This window comes from Acinonyx jubatus, chromosome D1 (genome assembly GCF_027475565.1).
Source record: "Acinonyx jubatus isolate Ajub_Pintada_27869175 chromosome D1, VMU_Ajub_asm_v1.0, whole genome shotgun sequence".
NCBI lineage: Eukaryota > Metazoa > Chordata > Mammalia > Carnivora > Felidae > Acinonyx > Acinonyx jubatus.
The window spans coordinates 75,849,337-75,875,583 of NC_069390.1; the positions used below are offsets into that span (position 1 = coordinate 75,849,337).

The window sequence follows — 26,247 nt, forward strand, 5'->3', positions numbered from 1 at the left end:
GAAAGAGCCAAATGAAGGGTGCCTTTGGGTTCTATACAAATCAACAGCATGAATGAGAGAAAAGAAGGATTAAATTGTAAGAGGTCTAAGAATCTTCAAATATCCCAACATCATCTATTTAAATAAAAATAATTCGCCAAATGAAGTCCTATACATTACTTAAACAATGCTTACTTCACCAAATTAGAATAGCTATGAAAGCAATAATATTGGATCTCTCTTAATGTATTCTATATCTCCTATAGCTTTGACTTTACCGGTTTGATGTATGTCACAGCGCTTACAGCCAGCACAGTATAAAACTTTAGAGTAAGCTACCTTTCTATATCAGACAATAAAAATAGTCCCTAATTTTCATGAGGTCAAACTGGCCTTCAATTTTGTCCGAATTTTAGAGATTCTAACGTGAGTACAAGTCTGCTCCTTAACACGAAAAATCTCCTTTCCCTTTATTTCATCATATTAATATGTACGTGCCTAAAGAAGTCTGCATTTTCTGAAAACTGCTCAGCAGATCAATATATTACTATGTCAATTTAAATGGTATTTAAAATAATTTCAGTTATGTTTAAAAATGTGCAGACAGTGCAAAAGAATTACCTCTTCTGAAGTTGATCTTGAGTTAAAACCAAAAAGAAAGACAACACTATAATGTCCTTTAAAATGGTGGGTAGAATTCTGGGAGGCGGTGGTAAGAGGGAAAGAACAGATTACAACAGAATCAGATGCACAGTATAGGAAACTAATTCACTCAAGCAACACACCTTAGAAGTAGTTCTAATCATCAAAGCAGCTAGCAATTTTTCAGTGTATAGAAAGAGACTTTCACCTTAATTTCAATTGTACGAAAAATGACAAACAGACAAAAGGACAGAGAAAGTCTTTGCTGGATTTTCCACAATAATACAAGAAATAACAACATACGCCTAACCTTAATATGTTCAAGCCAGTGAGTAGATTCCAAGTTAGACAACCAGTGAGTCTCCTCAATGTTAGGGTACACAATCTCCTTAAGTTTTCGTAATGATTCTCTCATAACATGAATATTGTGGATATCCAGAAAAACGAGTTCTGCATTTTGATACGCATCTTCACTTTCATAACCTCCACCCTTTGCCTGGGAAAAAAAGCACACACCACAGGAATTCCTAAATTAGTGTACACCCATTGTATGTAAACATACATCGAAAAGTGCCGCAGAATATCCAATAGCATGAAAGAGGACACACGTTATTAGTGAATAGGAAAACTCCATGGGAAAATTTCAATGGCTCAGGACATCTTAACACAACTACTCTTTGCTACATGTTCTTTATAAAACAGGAAGATACACTCTTACCGTGACTTCCTTATACAGCTGTTATAAAAATTAAATGTGATTACATATATGAAGATCAACATTTTAAGTTTTATTTTTTGAGAGAGTGTGCAAGCAGGGGAGGGGGAGAGGGAGATGGATAGGGAGGGAGGGAGGGAGAGTGGGAGAGTAGGAGAGAGGGAGAGAGGGAGGGAGGGAGGGAGGGAGGGAGGGAGGGAGGGAGAGAGAGAGAGAGAGAGACGATCCTAAGCAGGCTTGATGCTCAGTGTGGAGCCTGGCATGGAGCTCAATGTCACAAACTGTGAGATCATGACCTGAAATCAAAGTCAGATGCTTAACCAACTGAGCCACCCAGGCACCCTGATACTTAAGCATTTTAAAGCACTAAATTTTTCCTACCTACATTTCAAGTTCTACTCAAACATAATTTATTACATTAGACTGAAATCACCAGCTCCATGTGCAGGGACAACATCTATCTAGTTTCTTACTGGCCCATGCTTCTCCACCTCCCTTCCTCTTCACCTCATTTAATCTGAATATTTGTAAAATGCTTTGCAATCTTAATGACTTGCTTCTATTTTAGCCACATAATTATTTTTAAAGAAAAAAGACGGAACAAGTAGAAAAGCACAGAATACCAGAATAAATTACTATCTCTACCCTCAAATACTTAAATCTACATCTGCAGAACAGACTGAGAAATATTTGGTCTTAAAAATAAGCTGTGGCTGGAAAGAACTTAATTCTTCTGGACTGAATCTTTCTCTGTTTTTTAAATAAAGTATTCTATCTCCTACCTCTCATGTATAAAAATCAACTTCTTAGAGAACTAATGGAAAAAAGTGAGAAAAATATTAGAATGGCCACTGTAGTTATATAAAATTAAGTGATCATATGACTCACACCATTGAAAACAACAAAACTCACGAACTCATAACCAACAACAAATTAGGGAAAAAAACACAGAAGGTCAAGCTCCCTTTCTGACACTAGATAGTCTGGGAAATAGTTTGGATTCAAGACTGGCACAAGTACAAAGTTAACAGTGTTTCGGCAGGGACCTATTAACAAGGATTACTCCTGGAGAGTGGACACACAACAGGTCAGGGGTAAGAGAGACAGACTTTCAATTCAAATTGGTTACAACATATTCTGGAAAGATGGTAGTGGAAACTACACAGAACCAGACACAAAAACAAACAGAATGAAAATGCTCTGGAATCAGATAGTTGTAGAACTTTGTGAATACACTAAAAATGTTTGAATACACGCTTAAAAGGAGTGCACTTTATGGCATGTGCATTACATTTCAATAAAATCAATTAAAAAAAAAAAACACACAGCAACCAGATAGTAAAGCTAAAACCACACAACTCATTTAAAACAGAAATGGATACAAGGCATTCGGTGAAACTTCAATACCACCAAGAGCCACAAGAGCTGAATGCTGTCAACGAACCTGTGGGAAGCAGCAGAGGGAGTAATGGATATAAGATGGACTGGAGAACAGGAGAACTTTATACCTTATACACAAAAGAGCCTTATACTTTTTAGTGTTTGTTCTGCTTCTGGTTTTGGCCTTCGTCTTCTGGCACTACGGGAGAGCCCAACAGGTCAATCTCAGAAGTGTAAACCGGGAAGGATTCTGTCCACACTAACAGCTGGGGAGTCTAACGGATCTACAGCAGATCTGAAGGGGCCAAACCAATGTAACGCTTATGCATTCCCCTAACAGTCCAGCCAGGGACCACTTCTGCTAAGTACATAATCAAAGGTGAGCAGGACAGAGACAAAGGAAGAGAAGGTCCAGACAAAACAAGACCAAGGAAGCGAATATCTTTCTGATAAAAAAAAAGGGGGGAGGGTGCTGGGTGGGAGAGACAGGACAGAGCCAGGAAATCTCAGACAGTAAGACTTCTTATTTTTTAATGCTACATGCAAAAAATACAAGAGGCAGCTCGGTGAAATGAACTCTTCTAACCTCTGAGTACACCTACCTTGAGCCGTGCCCTCTAACTGAACAACCATCCTGATAGTTCAGGAAAACTAATTTCACCTAAGAATGAGAGCTAGAAAAGGGTCAAGGTCAAGTCGCATAGACGCCTTCCTAAAAAGAGAATGAGCAGCACTCATAACACATCCAACGAAAATGTCCCACAAAACTGAAATTTTCTCTTCTCAAGCAACCTAAATACATTAAAAAATAACACCAGGCACGAAAAACAAAATAAGTTGGAATTAGAAAACTCAAAAATGAAAAAATAAATAAACTAAATAAAAAGTTAAATGAAATTAAATTTAAAAAAAAGAGAACTCAAAAATGGAGTGAAAAAACTTGGGAACATATTAGAAACAAGAGTAAAACATCAGGAAGACTAAAGAAGAAGAAACAAACATAGCAGGCATCAAGTTAAAAGAAATAGAGAAAAGGAAAATATTTACAACCAAAATGAAATTAGAAAGACATAAGAAAGAATCAAGAGTAAGTGACAAATGATGAAGAAAGGCAAGGAAGAGCTAACACGGAAGTCATGAAGAAAAAAGTCAAAACAAGGAAACAGAATACTAAGAACTAAGATTTTTAAAAATTGCAAGAATATAGACCCAGAACACACAACATGAAACAATAGTCTGGCAATAACTGCACTTCAAAGAAAAGGAAAAAAAGTGCTTTGAATGTCCAAGTAAAAAAGAGGGACTTAGAAGGTAAAGAAACTTAATTTATCATTAGCCTTTGAAACTTTATGCCAAAAGAAAATAAGCAACATATTTAAGAAACTCAACAAAATCACATGTGAGCCAGGGGTTTTATGTCCAGCCAAACTGACTTTCAAACATAAAGGACACAAGCTCTGATTAGCATGCAAATACTCGGAATATAGTTCCCATGAGCCCCTGCTGAAATATTTGGAGGGGAACTTCAGACAATAATTAATAATAATAATAGTAATAGTAATAATAATAATGTCTAGAAAGACATCCATACACGAATTGGTTGTGAGCACAAAACTTAGAGCTGCTTGTCGAAGTCAGAGGTAAAAGGGAGAGTATGTGTTCAAAAGGGAGAATGTGTCGAGGCTATATGTGTTGACGATGTAAAGAAATATAATGTATTTGTAAAGTGGGGTGAATGGGGAGAGCAAATGAGAAAAAATAAACTTTCCAGTAAGTACTGGTGATGGTGGGATTGGACTGGGAGGATAAAGGAAACAAGTAGTTACGGAACATAGATATCATTCCCTGTGTCTCTGAGAACCAGGATTCCCGGCATGGAAGAAACGAGACACACATGTAATTGAGGAGAAGCTATGTAAACAATGTTTGGCACTGAATTGAAATTGAAAGCACCAGTATGAACTTAGGAGGTACTTTATCTTTAAAATTATGTAAATATTCCCTAACTCTATTCACTGAAAAGACCTCGAAACAGGACACACCCAGTAAGCAAATATCCTCAGCATCCTGGTTTGTGATACCATTTCGTACTAACAGAAACGAGAACTTCTTGGAGAAATACTTGTTCTAAGTCTGGGGCAGGTGATGTACAAGACTTCCTGATGAGTCTGGCATATCACCTCACACCAGACAGTGAAGATTATTAGGGTTATGTCAAAAGAACTCAGGAGGTAACTTGAAAAGCCTCCCCCTGACCAAAGATGAGAAATTTAAACTTCAAAAAAATATTTTCTGGGGCACCTGGGTGGCTCAGTCGGTTAAGCGTCCGACTTCAGCTCAGGTCATGATCTTGCGGTTTGTGAGTTCAAGCCCCGCGTTGGGCTCTGTGCTGACAGCTCAGAGCCTGGAGCCTGCTTCAGATGCTGTGTTTCCTTCTCTCTCTGCCCCTCCCCTGCTCATGCTCTGTCTCTGTCTCAAAAATAAATAAAACATTTAAAAATATATATATTTTTTCTGCAATGGATTAGAAAATGTTGAATGTGTTTAAATACATACATTCATAATGATACTTTAAAAAATTAGTCACCTTCACGGGATGATAGCAAGCTCATTACTGGGAAAACTGGCTAATAAGAAAGAACCAACTATTTATCCTGGCTTTCTTACATAAACTAGATTGCTGGTTAACCAAAATATAGACAATAGGAAGTGTTTCTTTATAGAGAGAGTTCAACTAACAGCTGAAAAAGAAATCATGAAATTAAAATACCACCATTTTGCAAATCCAGTGAGTTAGTTTGTCCAGGCGCTGAGCAGAAAACAGTTGCTAACACCCCCAAAGGAGAATCAGCCACAAATGATGTGCCTCCCTCCTGATATACCCACTATAGCCTTGCCAAAGGTGTTGAACCTGGATCTGAATAAACCTCTAAATTCATGTGAAAGAAATTCAAAGGACAGAAAAAAAGTTGAACCATACCATAATGCAACAGCAAAATCTGGACTATGGGAAACTACACATAAAATGTCAAGAAAAGAAAGAGATGGGCAAGGGGTAGACTACAGATTGAGAGAGACTTAAAAGACACATCAAATACAGGGTGCCTGTGTGGCTCAGACGGTTAGAGACTGTCTGACTTCTGATTTTGGCTCAGCTCATGATATCATGGTTTGTGAGTTTGAGCCCCCATATCAGGCTCCACACCATCAGCATGGGATTCTCATTCTCTCCCCTCTCTCTCTGTCCCCAACCCCTGCTCACGCTCCCTACCCCCACCCCCACCGCCTCTCTCTAAAATAAATAAAATTAGGAAGAAAAAAAAAGATCAAATGCAGTATTAAAACAACAAGGCTGGGGGCACCTGGGTGGCTCAGTTGGTTAAGCATCCAACTTCTACTCAGGTCATGATTTTACGGTTCATGGGTTCGAGCTCCACATTGGGCTCTGTGCTAACAGCTCTGAGCCTGGAGCCTGCTTCAGATTCTGTTTCTCCCTCTCTCTCTGCCTCTCCCCTGCTTGCTCTGTCTCTATCTCTCTCAAAAATAAATAAACATAAAAAAAGTAAAAATTTTAAATTTAAAAACAAGGCTAAACCATAGTCTAGGGATATACACTTTGGTAATAACATAAAGAAATGCAACAAGACGATTATTATAAAAGTTAGGATAATGGTTACTTTTAGTAGGATTAGAAGGTGAACTGGATTGGAGCAGGGCACTCATGGAAGACTTTGTGGCTGGCAAAGATTTAATTCTTGACATGCGTCATGACTGCAAGAGGACTTGTCATATCCACAGTGATTAAGCTACAGAGAATATTCTTACAGCTCAGGTAAAAAATATTTGTTGCAACAAGGATGTATACTTTTGCAAATTAAAAAGGGGGTGGTAGGTGGGGAAACTGGGTGAAGGGAGTCAAAAGGTACAAACTTCTACTTAAAAGGTAAGTTCTGGGGATGTGATGTAAAACATGATGACTATGGTTAACAATCTCATATTGTATATTTGAAACTTGCTAAGAAAATACACTTTACAAGTTCTCATCACAAGGAAAAAGATACTTGTAACTATATGAGATGATGGACGTTAACTAAACTTATTGTGGTGATCATTTCATAATATATGTAACATAGCAAATCATTATAGTGCCTACTTTAAACTTGTGCAATGTTCTATGTCAACTGTATCTCAGTAAAACTGGCGGGGGCAGTGGGGAGAAGACATTAGGCTGGTAAACTGAATCAACTTTCCCAAAGAATGTTGATAATATGTAACAAAACTCTTTAAAAATGCACAGTTTAAATTTTGATATGGTAATTATATACCTAGGATACTCTTTTAAGGAAATAAAGATGCAAACAAAAGATATTTATGTCAGCTATATTTAAAATACTAAATCAGTACTTGAACACCTAATATTAGAAACACGATTAAATGAATGACACAGCTATAATGAATATTACATTATTTTTCAAGAATATTTAATTAGAGAAAATACTTCCTATAATATTAAGAGGAAAAACAAAGAAACAAAACAATCAACATATAAATGCACAAAAAAAAAATAAGGGAAGAAAATATATTAAAGTATTAGTGGATATGGTGATTTTTCTTTCTTTTTTCTAGGCCTGCCTAGTTTTTCCATACTGTCTATTATATATTTTATAACCAGCAAAATGTACCAATAAATAAAATATATCAGTCTTTAAAAAAAGAGGGGATTTTCCATATGAAATCTGTATCAGAATAATTAAAAAAATAAGATATGGAATATAACAGTTTGCTTTACCACCTTTTCTGCATTATATTTCTCTCTCCTTTCTCCTCTCATGCTAGAAAACATACTAAGTCTCCCTCCTGCTAATTCAGAGTAAAGTTTTGGAAGGGGAAAGAACAAGTAATTACTAGAACAATATATGCTAGTGCCTGTCCTGTAGCCTTCATGTACACATTATCTCATTTCTCCTTTGAGGGGAAATATTTAAAGTTTAATAGAGAATGCCTGGAATTCACAATGCCCTCGAAACACTAAACAGGATGGAAATAATTAGGCACATGCACCACAATTTAATTAAAGGACAATCATCCCAGCATTGTTTATAAAGGCAAAAAAAACAAAACAAACAAACAAACAAACAAAAAAACCCAGAAACGACCTAAACATCCAACAACAGTTGATACTGTTAGTTACTGTACCATTAAAATCATGTTATAGATAAATGTTTATTGGCATAGAAAAATACAATGTCAATGTTTTTAAAAGGAAGGTATAATTATCCCACTATTTCAAGTGTACGTGCGCATGCGTATACTCATAGGTCTGGAGGTACAACCAGTGTTTAACAGTGTTTCGCATAGTTACAGGATTTGGAGAATTTTAAAATATGTTCTTTTTGGTTATCTGCATTAGCTAATTCTATGACACAGATACATTACTTACTGGGAGTAAAAAAAGAAAAAAAGGTAACTTACTAAAGCAAAATTGTATCTCTTCTCTCTCCTTCTCCTATGGTAGATTTTGTCAACTGGACCAAAATTTCTATTTCCACAATGAAAATCTTTATAGCAGAAACCAGGACTACTGCCCCAGCTAACTGCAAGTCTCCAGTCTGAATAACTCGTAGAGGTGGAGGACAGTCAGAAGAGGGCAGCACCGGTCACGGAGAACACTGATTTCTACAGCCCTGCTGTGCACACTCTAGCCAGTCATAAACTCAGTTAGTTGTCAAGTTTGGAGAAGGGGAAGGAAACAAATAATTGCTGAATACTTATTTATTATGTAAGTGAGCACAGGGTCATGCACTACTTTTTATTAGATGGGTTTTGCCCCCACACCAACCCTGTTAGCTATTATTATTCTCATTTTACAAGTGAGCAAATTAAAGTCTAAAAAGATTAAATAACCCACCCCCACATGCCACCTCACTTTGGAACCATCAAAGGCAGCTGGTGCATGTAGCTCACTAGGGGACACCCACTGTGTGCCTGGCTCTGGTGGCCAAGGGGGATTGTGTTTCTGGGCCCTGTGGGTCTGAAACAATTGGAGAGGCAGTTCTTGGTAGGCAACCACCCTCAGGGCATTGTATAGTTGGCAGATTTAAATATATCCTCAACCTTTTTTCTGAGAATGGCCTAACTACGTGATCTATAGCTTCAGGTTTATAACACGTCCTGAGTCTATGGAAATGCTCTCAGAAAACAAGAGCTGAGGGATACTACCTATGAGCTCTCACTATGTCCCACTATAGTTTGCCAGTACCTCCAGAAAAAAAAAAAAAAGAAGCCTATATACTTGTCTGAAGCCCTAAATTTTACAACTGTCACTAAGGGGACACCTCCAGATCACTTGGTCTGGAGGCCAGCAAGGTCTACAATTGCAGTCCCATAGGACTGTGTATATCTGCATACCTTAAAAGCGGCTACCTGAGGGTCTAGCTTCCAATCGGCCCCCAACTGGGGGATGACTAAGATCCCCCCCACCCCCCAGTAACACTCAAGATCTTGGTACAACCTCAACAACTGGGACCTATCAAAAAAACATCAGGCTGCTTACACAATCCCAAAGATTTGAAAGACAACCAAAAACTAGGGCAAGGTTAAATGATAAGGCTCATCTCCTAAACAATGCCACTCCTGCAAGATAAGGAGACATAGCTGTTTTATCACCTAATACATAGAAACACAGGGACTTGAGCAAAATTGGGAGAAAGAAAAATATGTTCCAAATGAAAAACACAAGCTAAAACCCCAGGGGAAAACAAACAAACAAAAAAAAAACCACCTCATTGAAATGGAGATAACTAATTTACCTGATAAAAAGTTCAAAATAATAGTCATAAAGATGCTCACCAAACTCAGAAGTATGAATGAACACAGCTAAACTTCAATAAATGTATAGAAAATATAAGAAAGAAATGGACATCATAGAACTGAAGAATTCAATAATTAAACGGAAAAGTGCAAGAGGGGTTCAACAGCAGACCAGATGAAAACAAGATAAAATCAGTGAGCTGGAAGAGAGGGCAGTGGAACTCACCCCCAAAGCGCAGCAAAAACAAAAAAGAATTTTTAAAAAGTAAACATAGCTTAAGGGACCTATGGGTCAACATTAAGTGGAATGAAATTTGCATTATAGGGATGCCAGAAGGTCAAGAGGAAGAGAAAGGGGCAGAAAACTTATTTGAAGAAATAATGGCTGAAATTTTTCCTAAACCAGAGAAAGAGACATTTTGCTCCAGGAAGTCGAGAGTTGCAAATAAAATAAACACAAAAAGGGTTATACTAAGTCATATTATAATTAAAATGTCAGAAGTTAAAAATAAGGAGAGAATCTTAAAAGCAGCAAGAGAAAAACAACATGTTATGTATAAAGAAAACTCTATGAGACAATCAGCAGTATTTTCAGCAGTAACTGTTCAGGACAGAAGGGAGTGGCATGATATATTCAAGCTGCTGAAGGAAACCATTCCTATCAAGAATTCTCTTTCTGTCAAGGTTATCATTCAGAATTGAAGAAGAGATAAAGAGCTTTCCAGAAAACAAAAGCTAAAGGAGTTCATCAGCCTTACAAAACATTTTAAAGGGACTTCTTTAAGCTGAAAAGAAAGGGCACTAATTAATAACAAAAAAATGAAAGTAAAAATCTCACTTGTAAAGAGAAATACATAGTAAGCATAGCACATTAATCACTTATAAAGTTAGGATAAAGATTTTAAAAAGTGAAAATAACTATAAACACAATAAAAAGTTAAAAGATACTCAAAATAAAAAGTTGTAAAATGTGAATTCAAAAACACAAAATGTATCAGGGGGACTAAAAGTGTAGTTTCAGAATGCATTCAAACTTAACCTGCTATCATCTTAACATGGACTGTTACATATAAAGGCAGTAATACATGAGCCCCATGGTAACCACAAAGCAAAAATCCATGGTAGATGCACAAAAAATGATGAGAAAGGAATCTAAGCATAAGAACACAGAAAGTCATCAAACCAAAAGGGAAGAAACCAAATGAAGAAGAAAGAAATGGAGAGGAACTACAAATTGACAAAAAAAAAAAAAAAAAAAAAAAAAAAATGCCAATAAGTATTTACCTATCAATAATCACTTTAGCTGTAACTGGACTAAATTCTCTGATCAAAAGAGTGCTGAATGGATTAAAAAAAAAAAAAAAAAAAAGAACAAGACCCATCAATATGTTGCCTCCAGTAGACATATTTCAGATGTAAGGACATGTGGAGACTGAAAGTAAAGACATAAAAAAATATGTTTCCTGCAAATCGAAACCAAAAGAAACCAGGTATCACTTTCTTATATGTATACTGACCACACAAGATAGACCTTTAGGAAGACTGTAATAAAAGACTGTAATAAAAGACAAGGATGGGCCATACATAATGATAGAGGGGTCAATCCGGCAAGATGCAACATTTGTAAATGTTTATGCACCCAATATAAGAGTACCTAAATACATAAAGCAAATACCAACAGACCTAATAGGAGAAACTGACAGCAATACAATAATAGTAGGGGATTAACAGGCTACTTACATCAGTGGATAGATCATCCAGACAGAAAATTAATAAACATCAACCTTACATGACACATTGCACCAGATGGACTTATTAGATATAAACAGAACATTCCATTGAAAAACAGGAAAATACACATTCTTCTCAGTGCACATAGAATATTCCCCAGGATGGATCATATGTTAGGCCACAAGACAAGTCTCAATAAATTGAAGAAGACTGAAACCATATCAAGTATCTTTTCTGCACACAATGGTACAAAACTATAAATCAACTGTAAGGCGAAAACTGGGGGGGGGGGGGGGGGGTGGAACACAAATATATGGAAATTAAACAATATGGTACTGAACAATCAATGGGTTAACAAAGAAATCAAAGAAGATATTAAAAATAGCTTGAGACAAATGAAAATGGAAATATAACACACCATAATCTATGGGATGCAGCAAAAGCAATTCTAAGAGTCAAATTCATAGCAATACAGGCCTACCTAAAGAAACAAGAAACTATAAAAGAACAAAGTAAGCCCAAAATTCATACACAGAGGAAACTAATAAAGATCAGAATGGAAAAAAATGAAACGGAGACTGAAACCATATTAGAAAAGATCAATGAAACTAAGCCAGATTAATAACATCAACACACCTTTAGCCAGACTAAGAAAAAAGAGAGGGTTCAAATAAATAAAATCATAAGTCCCAACTGATATTAAAGAAATACAAAGGATATAAGAGATGACTATGACCAATAATATGCCAATAAACTTGACAACCAAGAAAAAAAATGAATAAATTCCTAGAAACATAATTTTCCAAGACCAAATCATGAAGAAAACAGAAAATCTGAATAGAAGGATTACTAGTAAGGAAACTGAGTCAGTAATCAAAAACTTCCCAACAAACAAAAGTCGAGGACCAGACAGCTTCACTGGGGATTTCTACCAAATGTTCAAATACGATTTAATACCTATCCTTTCATCCTTTCATCCTCCTCCAAAACTGAAGAGGTAAGAACACTACCAAACTCATTTTATGAGACCAGCATTGCCCTGACACCAAAAGCAGACCAAAAAAAAAAAAGAAAAAAAAAAAAATTACAGGTCAATATCCCTAATGAACATAGATGCAAAAATACTCAACAGACCAAATCAACAATGCATTAAAAGGATCATATGCCATGATCAAGTAGGATTTATTTGGGGGATGTAAGAATGGTTCAACATCTACAGAACAACCAACATGATAAAACACATTGACAAAATTAAGAATAAAAATCATATCATCTTAAAAGATGCAGAAAAAGCATGTGACAAAATTCAACATCCATTTATGACAACAACTCTTACCAAAGTGAGTACAGAAAACACTCAACACAATAAAGGCCATGTGTGACAAGTCCCCAACTATCACACTCAATGGTGAAAAGCTGAAAGCTTTTCCTTTAAGATCACCAACAAGACAAGGATACCCACTGTCACCACTTTTATGCAACAAAATATTGGAAATCTAGCCAGAGCAATTATGCAGAAAAAGAAATAAAAGGCATCCAAATTGAAAGGAGAAGTAAAATTGTCACTATTTGTAGACATGATTTTATATAGAGAAAACCCTAAAAATTCAACCAAAAAAATGATTAGAACTAATATATGAATGGAGTGAAGTAACAATCACTTCAAATCACATAAAATCAATATAAAAATCTATTACTTTTTTTTATACATTAACAATGAACTATCAGAGAATTAAGAAAACAATCTTCTTTACACAGAATTTGAAGTAACAATCACTTCAAATCACATAAAATCAATATAAAAATCTATTACTTTTTTTTATACATTAACAATGAACTATCAGAGAATTAAGAAAACAATCTTCTTTACACATGCATCAAAAAGAATAAAATTTGCAGGAGTAAATTTAACTATGAAGGTGAGAAAACTTTACACTGCAAACTGTAAGACACTGATGAAAGAAACTGAAGAAGACATAAATAAATGGAAAGATATATGTTAGACTGGAAAAATTAATTTGAAAAATGTTGTACTGCCCAAAGCAATCTGCAGACTCAATGCCATCCCTATCAAAATTCCAATGGCATTTTTCACAGAAATAAAACCATCCCAAAATTTGTTTGGAACCACAAAATATCCCATTATACTGACAAAAACAAAGCTGGAGGCATCATGCTGATTTTAAAATATACTACAGAGCTATGGGGCACCTGGGTGGCTCAGTCGGTTGAGCACCCGACTTCGGCTCGGGTCATGAGTTTGAGCCCCGCGTCGGGCTCTGTGCTAACAGCTTAGAGCCTGGAGCCTGCTTCATATTCTGGATCTCGCTCTCTTTCTCTCTGCCCTCTCCCACTCATGCTGTCTCTGTCTCTCAAAAATAAATAAACATTAAAAAATTTTTTTAAACTATACTACAAAGCTACAGTAATCAAAACAGTATGGTGTTGGCATGAAAACATATACATAGAGCAATACAACAGAACAGAGAGTCCAGAAATAAACCCATGTATATATGGTCAATTAATATACAAGGGAGACAAGAATATACATGGGGAAAGGACAGTCTCTTCAATAACTGTTATGGAGAGTCACATGCAGAAGAATAAAACTGGACTACTACCTTACACCATATACAAAACTGTACTTGAAATGGATTAAAGACTTGAATGTAAGACAAGAAACCCTCAACTTCCTAGAAGAAAACTAAGGTGATAAGCTCCATGACATTGGACTTAGTGGTATCTTTTTGGCTCCTACTCCAGAAGTAATGGCAACAAAAGCAAAAATAAACAAATGGGACTACATCAAACAAAAAGCTTCTGCATACTGAAGGGACCTCCTCACTAGCAAATGGGAGAGGATATCTGAAAATCATACATCAGATAAGGAATTAATATCCAAAATATATAATGAACTTATACAGCTCAATAACAACAAACAATCCTATTAAAAAATAGGCAGAGGATTTGAATAGACATTTTTCCAAAGAAGACAACAGACGGCCAACAGGCACATGAAAAGATGCTCAACATCACTCATTATCAGGGAAATGCAAATTATATCCACAATGAGATATAACTGCACATCAGTCAGAATGGCCACTATCAAAAAGATAAGCATGACGGCAATGGTAGTAGGGAGGTTCCTCAAAAAATTAAAAATAGGGGCGCCTGGGTAGCTCTGTCAGTTAAGTGTCCGACTCTTGATTTAGGTTCAGGTCATGATCTCATGGTTTGTAAGATTGAGCCCTAATTCAGACTTTTGCTGACAGCATGGAGCCTGCTTGGATTCTCTCTCTCTCTTTCTCTCTCTCTCTCTCTCTCTCTCCCTCTCTGCCCCTCCCCCGCTTACTCACACATGTGCACTCGCTCTCTCTCAAGATAAATTAAAAAAATTTTAATTAAAAACAGAATCATTATGCAATTCAGCAGTTCCACTTCTTGCTATTTATTGTAAGAAAATAAAAACAACTAATATGAAAAGAGCTATGCACTCTTATGTTCATTGCAGCATTATTTACAATAGCCAAGATATGGAAAGAATCTATCTGTCCATCAGTGCATGAATGTATAAAGAAAATGTGGTATAGGGGCACCTGGATAGCTTACTCGGTTAAGTGCCTAACTTCAGCTCAGGTCACGATCTCACGGTTCATAAGTTCAAGCCCCACATCAGGATCTGCACTGACAGTGCTGAGCCTGCTTGGAATTCTCTCTCTCTCCTCTCTCCTCTCTCCTCTCTCCCTCTCCCTCTCCCTCTCTGCTACTCCCCTACTTGTGCTCTCTCTTTCAATATAAATGAACTTTAAAAAGAAAATGTGGAATACTACTCAGCCATAAAAAGAAATGAAATCTTGTCATTTGTGCAACACAAATGGACCTCAAGAGTGTCACGCTAAGTGAACTAAGTCAGACAAAGACAAATACTGTATCATTGCACTCAGACCTCGAATCTAAAAAACAAAACAAATGAACAAACAAAACTCACAGATACAGAGAACAGATTGGTGATTGCAGGGTGGGGGGTTTGGCAGGGAACAAAATGCATGGAGATAAGAAGGTACAAATTACCAGTTACAAAATCAGTAAGTCATGAGAATGTAACATACAACATGGGGACTATGATACGATTCTGAAAGTTGCTAGGAAGGTAAATCCTAAAAGTTTTCATTCTAAGAAAATTTGTATTGTAGTAGATGGTAAACAGATGTGATGTGGTCATCATTTTACAGTGTGTACAAATACTGAATCATTATATTGTAAACTTGTAACTAACATGAGGTTGTATTTCAATTGTACTTCAATAAAAAAGTAAACAAATAAAAAGTTACAAGATTAAGTAACTAACTCAAAGTCACACCATCAAGCAGGAGAGCCAGCATTAGAATCTGTATCTTTGTCACTGGCGAGCCCAAAATCTTTCTACTACATTGTGGCTCCCACCAAACTCAGCTGATTCATGGAACTGAAATCTTAATTACTGAAAGACAATCTCACCTTATTGGCAACAGCATTGACACTTGGCCGGGCATCAAATATAAAGATTTTATGAGACTGAGCATTGGAATCCATGATAGCTTGAAGGTATTTTTCGTCTTCTTTGCTTCGCTTTCCACTCACTCCTACCATGGGCTGGCTACATCGAGTGATTGTGGCTTGACTCTCAGGATGAATCCATGATAAAACCTTAATGGGGGAAAAACAGTGACACACCCTTTATATATGTTTCTGTTTATAATTCTTCTCAAAAACATTACTCTACAAAATTCTGCTTTCTGATTAGTTCCAAAGCCTAACCATGAAAGGATATATAAGGCTGCTATAAAAAATCATTGCCTTTCTTTCAAGCCAATTCTGGCATATGGGCAATTTGGTCTAATTCTTTAATCAGGTATTGAGTTATGAAAGTCATGATTATTCGGAAGTGCTGTCTCTAGGAAAAAATATATTAAGAGTGTTAAGTAAACCTCTTAAAGTTTTATTACTAAATCAGCAAACTGTCTAACTATAACGTCTTCAGAATCTATGAGCTTTGCAACAAAAATTATTTGAGCCAATCTTTCTAAAACACAATACTTCATCATAAATTTATAAAGTTTTCTTCTTTCCAGGGTTTGAAGGAAAAGAGCAGTTATCACCATGATTAAAGAATATATAATAAAATAAAGAAATAGTGAACAATACAGAGCCAAAATTGTTTTCAAGTTAAGAATTGCAATTCTGTGCAGTTCTCTAATACCCATATCAGATTCTCGAAACTTCTTTAAGTCTTTCCTCCACTTTTCATTTTACTAAATAACCCATCCTCTAATACCCCCATAAAAGGCCTGTTGCTATAGCTATTTTTATCCTGCATCCATGTTCCCATTCATTAACTTCAGCATCACGCAGAGTACAAAAGCATTTGCAAAGTCTCCTCAAAGCTTCATACTTACTGGGATACGGCCCCTTGATCTGAAGGATGCCACCCTCTTTAATTCTTCATCAGGAATATTTGCTGGCACAACCAATAGGGCCGGATATGTATCGCAAAGCTCATACCTCTCATTTATCTTTGTTATTCTCCAGCTTTCATTCGGAATTCCCTACATGTGAAATGAAACACAGGACAAATTACTACCTAAAATATTACAATATAATGAAATAAAAGCTATATTTAACCTCTCTTGTCTGCACTATCTCTTAAGTTGTTGGAATAGTCACTGTCTACTGGTATAGTGGCCAGGCTATTCCAATGCAGGGATCTGTGGTCAGTTTGGTACTCAATTACATATTGAAAGATTTCTTAAATCATTAAATACTGATCGATTGTTGGGTCTGTGCTAAACATATCCAGTAGGAAGGAAGGACACAGTAACACTGAAAATGTTCCCTGTCTTTAAAAAAAAAAAGTCTCATTCAGGTTGATTGGATAATTGATTTTGTTGCCATTCAAATACCTTAAATAAAGAAATGTCAGGGAGCAGCTATCAAGTATCCAAGTATCCACCAGAATGCTATACATATGCTTATCACTTACATACCTGAAGTGAATTTTTCCCTCCTAAATTATAGTAGTAATGGAATGTTGCTAATCTAACACACAGTAGAAAAGCAAAAGAGTGGGGCAACCTCAGTGGCTCAGTGCGCTGAGCATCTGACTCTTGGTTTCAGCTCAGGTCATGATCCCCGGGCTGTAGGATTGAGCCCCATGTGGGGCTCTGTGTGAGCATGGAGCTACTTAAGATATTCTCTCTCTCTCTCTCTCTCTCTCTCTCTCTCTCTCTCTCTCTCTCTCCCTCTCTCTCTCTCCCTCTCTCTCTCTCCCTCCCTCCCTCCCTCCTCCCTCCCTCTCTCTCTCTCTCCTTCCTTCTGCCCTTCTCTCCCTCTCCCCTGCTCATTCATGCTTTCTCTCTCTCTAAAATTAAAAAAAAAAAAAAGGAGTATCAGAAGGCAAAACCAACAGGCGAGAGAAATATTTTTGAAAACAAATCAATAATAAGCCCTCATTTGGTCCTTCAGGATTTGCTATAACTAGTCTACTACTTCACATAAAGGGTTACTTAAATAAGACACTTAAAATTTTCCATCTTCCGTTCCACAGAAAAGAAGGTCATTAATTAACTGGAATTAAGAAAATATATATATTTAAAACTTATGGCCCCTGACAACTCACATAATCAATCAGAAAAAGAAAGAATGGAAAGAAACCAAATTATAGTAAACTCCCCCACCACACACACATTTACTGGGTACCTGTTATGCACAGGTGCATGTCAGCAGACTTTTTACACACACACATGTACATATTATTGTGCTCAGGTTCTGTTAACTTCAGTTTATAGGTGAAGAAATTGTGGTACACTGCAACTTGACCAAAGGAGGTAACAAAGAATTCCATGTACATTCCAAACCTATCCTTTTTATTTAGAAGTACATTGTTCCTAAAAAAAATTAATATCCTAGTTCATGAAATTGTTAACAAAAATCTGAAATCAAAGGGCAGAATGTACTCCCCTTTAAAGAGGTATTTCTCAAGCGACTGCCAAATACCCAAGACAATATTAAAAATAAGAAAGGAAAGAAAATTTCTTCCCAGTAATCATATGGTAAATGCTATCAATAGAGTTTCCATGAATTCCTAGCCATGGTGTTTCTTCATCAGTGCCTTATATTCTATTTACATTAGCCTAGTCTCAACCTAGCTTCTTATGATACACATCACTCTTTCCCTCTCGCTTTCCTTAACTTTTTACATACTAAAAAATGGTTCAGGTAATATGCTTACTTATTGTTAGAAATAAAAGAAAGAATTAAAGGCTTAAAAATGTATTCCCATGCTATAACAAAAAAGTATGGTGAACTGGCAAGTTTACAGAGGTGGTACTCAAGCAAAAGCCTTAGATACCATCTTTAACTCATCCCTTTCCTTACATTCTTACCCCTTACATCCAATCAACGACCGGTTTCTATGACTTTTTTCTTCTAAAAGTATCAAAAGAAAACTTTGGTCACTATTTTCCATCCTCACTGGAACTTCCCTAATTCAGGCCATTACCACTTCTCTCCTGTCCCTCTGCAAGTCATTCCCCATGCTGGATCCACATAATCATCTAAGATGCAAGTTAGCATGCCATTCCTCTGTCTCTGGTTACCTATTCCTTTTCAGATAAAGTATAAATCCTTCATGGGGAGGAGTGAGGTCACCAAGTGGCAACACACGTGTTCCTGACTTTGCTCCTCCATGCAAGAAGAACAACTAACAACCATTCAGGAACAAGACAGCATCGAGAGAATCCTACAACACAGAGACCCAGAAAGCCTGCAATGGAAGGGGAAGAGAAGTGGCTGCATGTTGACCACACTGTCCCTCCCCCAAGGCCATCCCAGCACCACCACACAGAGAGGTCTCCTCTGAACCCCTGGCTCCTCCAGTAGGAAACACAAGCCAGGAGCAGACCACCAGCAGCATCCCTCCCTCACCCCAGCATTGTGGATCCACTTTGTAGGAGTCCCTACTCTGATCTCACACTACAGGGAAACAGAGTTCATACCTGCTGTGTCCAAGTAGTAATTCAAACCAATGGTTTTGCTCACCTGCACAGCCAAGCCCGGGGCACATATACTCTGACCAGGGAACTCAGCAGGGTACAAAACTCCCTAATTTAGATCCTCAAATGAGGAGTTCTGCCAGCCCTAGAATTCAGCTGCCTATAAGAGACTCACTTTAGTCTCAAAGACTCACACAGACTGGGAATGAAAAGATGGGAAAAGACATTGCAAGCAAATGATTAAAAAAAAAAAAAAAAAGCAGGGGTGGGGCCCCTGGTTGGCTCAGGCAGTTAAGCATCGGGACTCTTGATCTCAGCATTGTGAGTTCAAGCCCCACACTGGGCTCCACACTGGGTGTGAAGCCTAATTAAAAAAAAAAAAAAAAAAGTAAAAAGCAGGGTGACCATACAGGCAAAATAGACTTTAAACTAACAACAGTAAAAAGAAAAAAAAAGTCTTGGTATACTGAGAAAAGGGACAATACATCAAGAAGGTAAAACAACTGTAAATATTTACACATTTAACTTTGGAGCTCCTAAATGTATAAAGTAAATCCTGAATGTATAAAGCAAAAACTAACAGAGCAAAGGAGAAATAAACAGTAGTATGGTAATAGTTGGGGATGTCAATACCCCATTGTCAACAATGGATAGATCACCTAGACAGAAAAATCAATAAGGAATCAGTGGATATAAACAACACTATGGTCAAAATGGACCTAACAGGTATACACAGAACACTCTATCCAACAACAGCAGAATACACATCCTCTGAAGTGCACACAGAACACTTTCTACTATAGACCACATGTTAGGTCACAAAACATGTCTTAGCAAAATCAACAAGACTAATAAAATCATACCAGGTACCTTCTCTGACCACAGTGTCATAAAACTAGAAATCAGTAACAAAAGGAAAACTGAAAACTTCACAAACATGAAAAAATTAAGCAACATTCTCCTGGACAACCAATGGGTCAGGGAACAAATTAAAGGGGAAATAACGTTTATTGAGACAAACAAAAACAAACACAATACACCAGAACTTGCTGGATGTAGCAAAAACACTTCTAAAAGACAAGTTCATAGCAATAAATGCCTACCTTAAAAAGTAAGAAAGATCCCAAATTAACAACCTAAGTCTATATCTTAGTTATACTCTTAGTTAGACTAACTAAGGGAAAAAGAAAAAGGGTCTAAATTAACAAAATTATAAATGAAAAAGGAGATATTACAACTGATAGCACAGAAATTCAAATTATGGTAACAGGTTATTATGAAACTAATTGCCAACAAACTGGACCGCTAGAAGAAATGGAAACATTCTTAGACAACTTACCAAAACTAAATCAAGAAGAAACAGATGCTCTGAGTAGACCAATTACTAGTAAGGAGATTGAATCAGTAGTTAAAAATCTCTCAATGCAAGGGCGCCTGGGTGGCTCTGTCGGCTGAGAGTCCGACTCTTGATTTCAGCTCAGGTTATGATCTCACAGTCTGTGAGTTTGAGCCCTACATGGGGCTCTGTGCTAACAGTGCAGAGCCTCCTTGGGATTTCTCTCTCTCTCTCTCTCTCTCTCTCTCTCTCTCTGCTCCTACCCCTGCTTACATACTTTCTCTCAAAATAAATAGACAAGTTTAAAAAGATCCCTCAAAGGAGAAAAGCCCAAGACCAGAAATGTTAGATCTAATTAATAAATTCAGTGAAGTTGCAAGATACAAAATTAACATACAAAAATCAATAGTGTTTCTATACGACGAGAACGAATTTCCGATAAAACAATAAACAAATCAATGTCATTTACAATAACATCAAAAACAATAAAATACTTAGAAATAAATTTAACTTAAGGAGGTAAAAGATCTCTACTCTGAAAACTACAAGACACTGACAAAAAACAAAAAAAAAATTGAACAAAGATGCAAATAAGTGAGAAGGTAGCTTGTGTCTCCAAAAAAGACACCGAATAGCCAAAGAAATCCTGAGAAAGAAGGACAAAGCCAGAGTTGTTACACTTCCTGATTTTGAGCTATACTATAAAGCCACAGTTATCAAAACAGATTCACATTAAAACAGACAAATACAACTAATGGAACAGAATCAAGAGCCTAGAAATAAACTCACACATAGACAGTCAACTAATATTTGACAAGGGAGCAAAGAACTCAATGGAGCAGGGACAATCTCTTCCATCAATGGTGCCAGGATAATTTGATATTCACATGTAAAAGAATGAAACTGGACCCATGTATAACATCACTCACCAAAATTAACTCAAAATGGATTAGACTTAAATGTAATACCTGAAACCATGAAAATATAGGAATAGAGAGTTCCTTGACACGGATCTCAGCAACAATTTTTTGGATAGGACACCAAAAGCACAAGAAACAAATAAAAAACAAAAGGGATTACATCAAATTAAAATTTTTCTGCACAGCAAAAGAAATCATCAACAAAGTGAGAAGACAACCTATATAGTTTGGGAAAAAATATTTGTAAACCGTGTACCTGATAAGGGGTTAATATCCAAAATATATAAAGAACTCATGCAATACACCAAATTGCTACATTGTACACCTAAAACTAATGTAACACTGTATGTCAACTATACTCAAAAAAAAAAAAAATGTTTCGTGTATATATACAAGGCCAACAGATACGTGAAAAAAAAAAAGAGGTTAGAGTGGGAGAGAGCCAAAGCATAAGAGGCTCTTAAAAACTGAGAACAAACTGAGGGTTGATGGGGGGTGGGAGGGAGGAGTGGGTAGGTGATGGGTATTGAAGAGGGCATCTTTTGGGATGAGCACTGGGTGTTGTAAGGAAACCAGTTTGACAGTAAATTTCATATATTAAAAAAATAAATAAAAGCGATTATGATATAAAAAAAAAGATTCTCAATATAGTCATTCGGTAAATGCAAATTAAAGCTACAATGAGATATCTCCTCACATCTGTCAGAGTGGCTGTTATCCAGAAAAACAAAAACAAAAACAAAAACATGAGACAGCAAATGCTGGTGTCGTGAAGAAAGAAAACCCTATTGGTGGGATTGTAAAGTGCCTCAGCCACTATGGAAAACAGTATGGATGATGCTCAAAAAATCAAAAACAGAACTATGATAGGATCCAGCAATTCTACTTCTGGGAATATATCCAAAGGAAACAAAAACAGCAACTTGAAAAGATACCTGCACCCCCATGTTCATAGCAGCATTATTTAAAATAGCCAAGACATGGAAACAACCTAACTGTCTACTGGTGGATAAATGGGTAAAGAAGCTGTGGTATACTTATACAATGGAATATTATCCAGCCATAAAAAGCAAGGAAATCTTACCATTTGTAACAACATGGAAGGACCTTGAGGGTATCATGCCAAGTGAAAGAAGTCAAACAGAAAAAAATAAATACTATATGATCTCCCTTACATGTGGAATATTAAAAAAAAGAAAAGAAACTCATAGCAAAGGACAGAAAAAGAGAACAGACTTGTGGTTTCCAGAGCCACAGGGTGGGGGAAGGGAAACTGAAGGAAAGCGGCCAGGTGGTAAAAAGGTAAAACTTCCATTACAAGGGAGATAAATACTAGGGACGTAATGTACAACATGACGACTACAGCTAACACTGCTGTATGATATACAAGGAAAGTTGCTGAGAGTAAATCCAATGCGTTCTCCTCATAAGAAAAAAAAAATTTCCCCTTTTTTCTTTCTCCTTTTTTTTTTTTTATTCTGTCTATTGTGACAAGATGGATGTTAGCTGAACCTATTCTGGTAATCATGTCATAATATGTGTAAATCAAACCATCATGCTGTGCACTTTAAACTTGTATGGTGATGTATGTCAATTATTTCTCAATAAAACTGTAAAAGAAATTCCTTTATGGGACTTAGCAAAGGCCTTCATCCTCCCACTTTCTCCACACTGATGTCTTGCCCCTCCAAACTCTAGTCTAGCCCGTACCAAATGCTTTTAGTTCCCAAACGGCCTCATATTCTCTCACTGGAGTACCTGCTTTATCAGTCACTGTATTCATCACTGTGTGCTTTAATTGTTAGTTTACTTCTTTGAATCCTCCATTAAATATATGCTCTTTGCAAGTCAGGATTGTATCTTCCTGTTTCAAAGACTTAGCCACTAGTATATAGTAGTGCTGTATAAATTTGATAAATGGATGGATGAATGAGTGAAGGAAGGAAGGAATGTATTAACGGATAAATCAATGAACCAAAAGGAAGCCTTCATAAGAAGCAAAATTGGCTTTTGAAGTTTTCTTAGAAAATATGGATTGAGAGCTAAGAGGGTTGGATCACCTAAAAGCATACATCACCTGAGATCCTAATGTACCACTCCCAACCCAGGTAGGTACTCCCATCTGTCAATCCCTTCACACATCCTTAAAGAAAACCACTCCCACGGAGAATGACTGTTACCAGTACGTAACATGCTTCAGGAAATTGTCAGAGTGGGGGTTGAACCACTGACTTACATTACTTATGTTACATTCATTACATTTATGACTATAGTCTTCCTCATTCTTAGATAAGTTGACACACCTATCTCCACTACAGGAATTCGCTTCCAAACCAAAAAGTGGCGTTGGCTAGTCAGCATACACTCTTTGTAGACAGTACTAAAGACATACCGACAAGTATTGATTTTGGTATACGTTTATACTCTCCTTGTAAATCACTGCCCTTCAGTTAATGTTCCCATTTATCAGGGTGGCTCAGCTGGTTAAGCATCCGACTTCAGCTCAGGTCATGATGTCTTGGTTTGTTAATTCGAGTCACGTCGGGCTGTCTGCTGTCAGTGCAGAGCCTGCTTCAGATCCTGTTTCCCTCTCTCTGCCCCTCCCCTGTTCATGCGTTCTCTCTCTTAAAAATAAATATTTATTTATTTATACAAAATTTATTGTCAAATTGGTTTCCATACAACACTCAGTGCTCACCTGTTGGGACAGGTGCCCTCCTTAATACCCATCACCCACCCTCCCACCCCCCATCAACCCTCAGTTTGTTCTCAGTTTTTAAGAGTCTCTTACGGTTTTGGCTCCCTCCCTCTCCAACCTTTTTTTTTTTCCTTCCCCTCCCCCATGGTCTTCTGTTAAGTTTCTCAGGATCAACATAAGAGTGAAAACATATGGTATCTGTCTTTCTCTGTATGACTTATTTCACTTAGCATAACAAATATTTTTTAAAAAGAGTAAATTAAAGAGGGGTGCCTGGCTGGCTCAGGTGGTTAAGTGTCCAACTCTTGATTTTGGCTCAGGTCATGATCTCTTGATTCATGAGATTGAGCCCCACATCAGGCTCTGCACTGACAGCATAGAGCTTCCTTGGGATTCTCTCTCTCCTGCCTGTTTTCTCTGCTCCTGCCCTGCTCATGCTCACTCTCTCTCTCAAAATAAATAAACTTAAAAAAAAAAAAGAGTAAACTAAAGAAACATCCTCTTATGTAACAAGTTTAAACAGTTGTTAATAGGTTTATCCATTAAAAGTAATGTATGATTAGCACTATAATGTATAGGTCTACAGAATTAATGTGGCTTTTCTTTCATGTTTTAGCAGCTGCACACAATGAATCTAAGCAGTCATGATTTCTTTTTTTAAAGCTTTACAATGTAATAAATACAATAATAATCATTTGAATAGATTTCTTTGATTCATAAAATATCTTCCTGTATATTAACAATCCTTCAGACATTCCTATAAATGAGTTCCTATGACCAAGTAAAAAATAAAAGCACTCTGACATGAATGACTCATTCAAGAGCACATACCTAAGAGTGAGGGCAAAGTAAGAACTAGAGACAGGATTCAAACTCAGTCTTCTAAATGCTCTGGATTTCGTGGTAATAGTTGTACACCTCTGGGCATATGCTAAAAACCAATGGAGGGACGCCTGAGTGGCTCAGTCGGTTAAGCGTCTGACTCTCTCTTGATTTCGGCTCAGTCACGGTTTCGTGGTTTGTGAGTTCAAGCCCCGCATCAGGCTCTGTGCTGACAGCTCAGAGCCTGGAGCCTGCTTTCAGATTTTGTGTCTCCCTCTCTCTCTGTCCCTCCCCTGCTCACATTCTTTCTCTAAAATAAATAAATAAATAAATAAATAAATAAATAAATAAATAAATAAATAAATATTAAAAAACAAGTTTAAAAAACAGTGGACTGTACACTTTAAAGTGGTAAATTTTATGGAATATAAATTATACCTCAACTTGAAAGAAAAAAAGAACAGGGAGGTCTGTGTGTTCTGAGATGGTATGATCTCCAAAACACATTAAGTGAAAAAGAAAGGTACAGAACGGTGTGCACAGTAAGCTGTTATCTGCTTAAAAAAATAATGCACACATATACTCAGGCTTTGCAGGCATAAGATCTCTGAGAGAATACACAGGCAACCAGTAACTTTATTTCCTAACGGGAGAGGAGCTGGGGTGGCTGAGGGACAAGGCTGTCCTGGAAGGGAAACCTACCTTTCAATAGACCCTTTGGTACTTTTGAATTCTATGCAGGGTGCAAGGGTTACCACTTTAAATCTTTTTTAATTGAAAAGGAATATTCTGATGTTTCATCTTTAGTCTTAAGGTTTCTATTAAAGTATTATTTTCATTTTCTCCTATCATAAACTTAATATACACCAAAATAAACCCCAAAACCTGAATCTTCTAACTACAAAAAATGCAGTGTTATTTATAGTATGATTTGGCTTAGTTGACTCAGAGACAAAGTATCTAACTCTTTCAGAAAAAAAAAAAAAAAGTCAAAAATTCACCCAGTAAGTCAAAGATCATAAAGCATCTATATCATTTAATGTAGAGACTCTATTCTGACTGCCACACTTCCTCATCTTATAATTAGGGTATAACTGTTCATTTACTCTTTAACTTATTTTTTTCTGTTAATAACATTTCTTTTCTGTAGCCACAGGTCTCCCACCTGCTTTCCAAAGTTCTAT

At 36.8% G+C, this 26,247-nt stretch overlaps 1 protein-coding gene across 4 annotated transcripts in view; it reads right to left on the bottom strand.

Annotated features, from left to right (window-relative positions):
* The window catches only part of MTMR2 (myotubularin related protein 2), a 115,727-nt gene that overhangs the window by 11,878 nt on the left and 77,602 nt on the right, over positions 1-26,247 (bottom strand). For all 4 annotated transcript variants that reach the window (XM_015067445.3, XM_053203832.1, XM_053203833.1 and 1 more), the window contains 3 exons: positions 16,693-16,842; positions 15,755-15,943; positions 932-1,117 (listed from right to left, as the gene is read on the bottom strand). In XM_015067445.3, the coding sequence (XP_014922931.1) occupies positions 932-1,117; positions 15,755-15,943; positions 16,693-16,842 (525 nt within the window). The remainder of the gene's footprint in view (positions 1-931; positions 1,118-15,754; positions 15,944-16,692; positions 16,843-26,247) is intronic.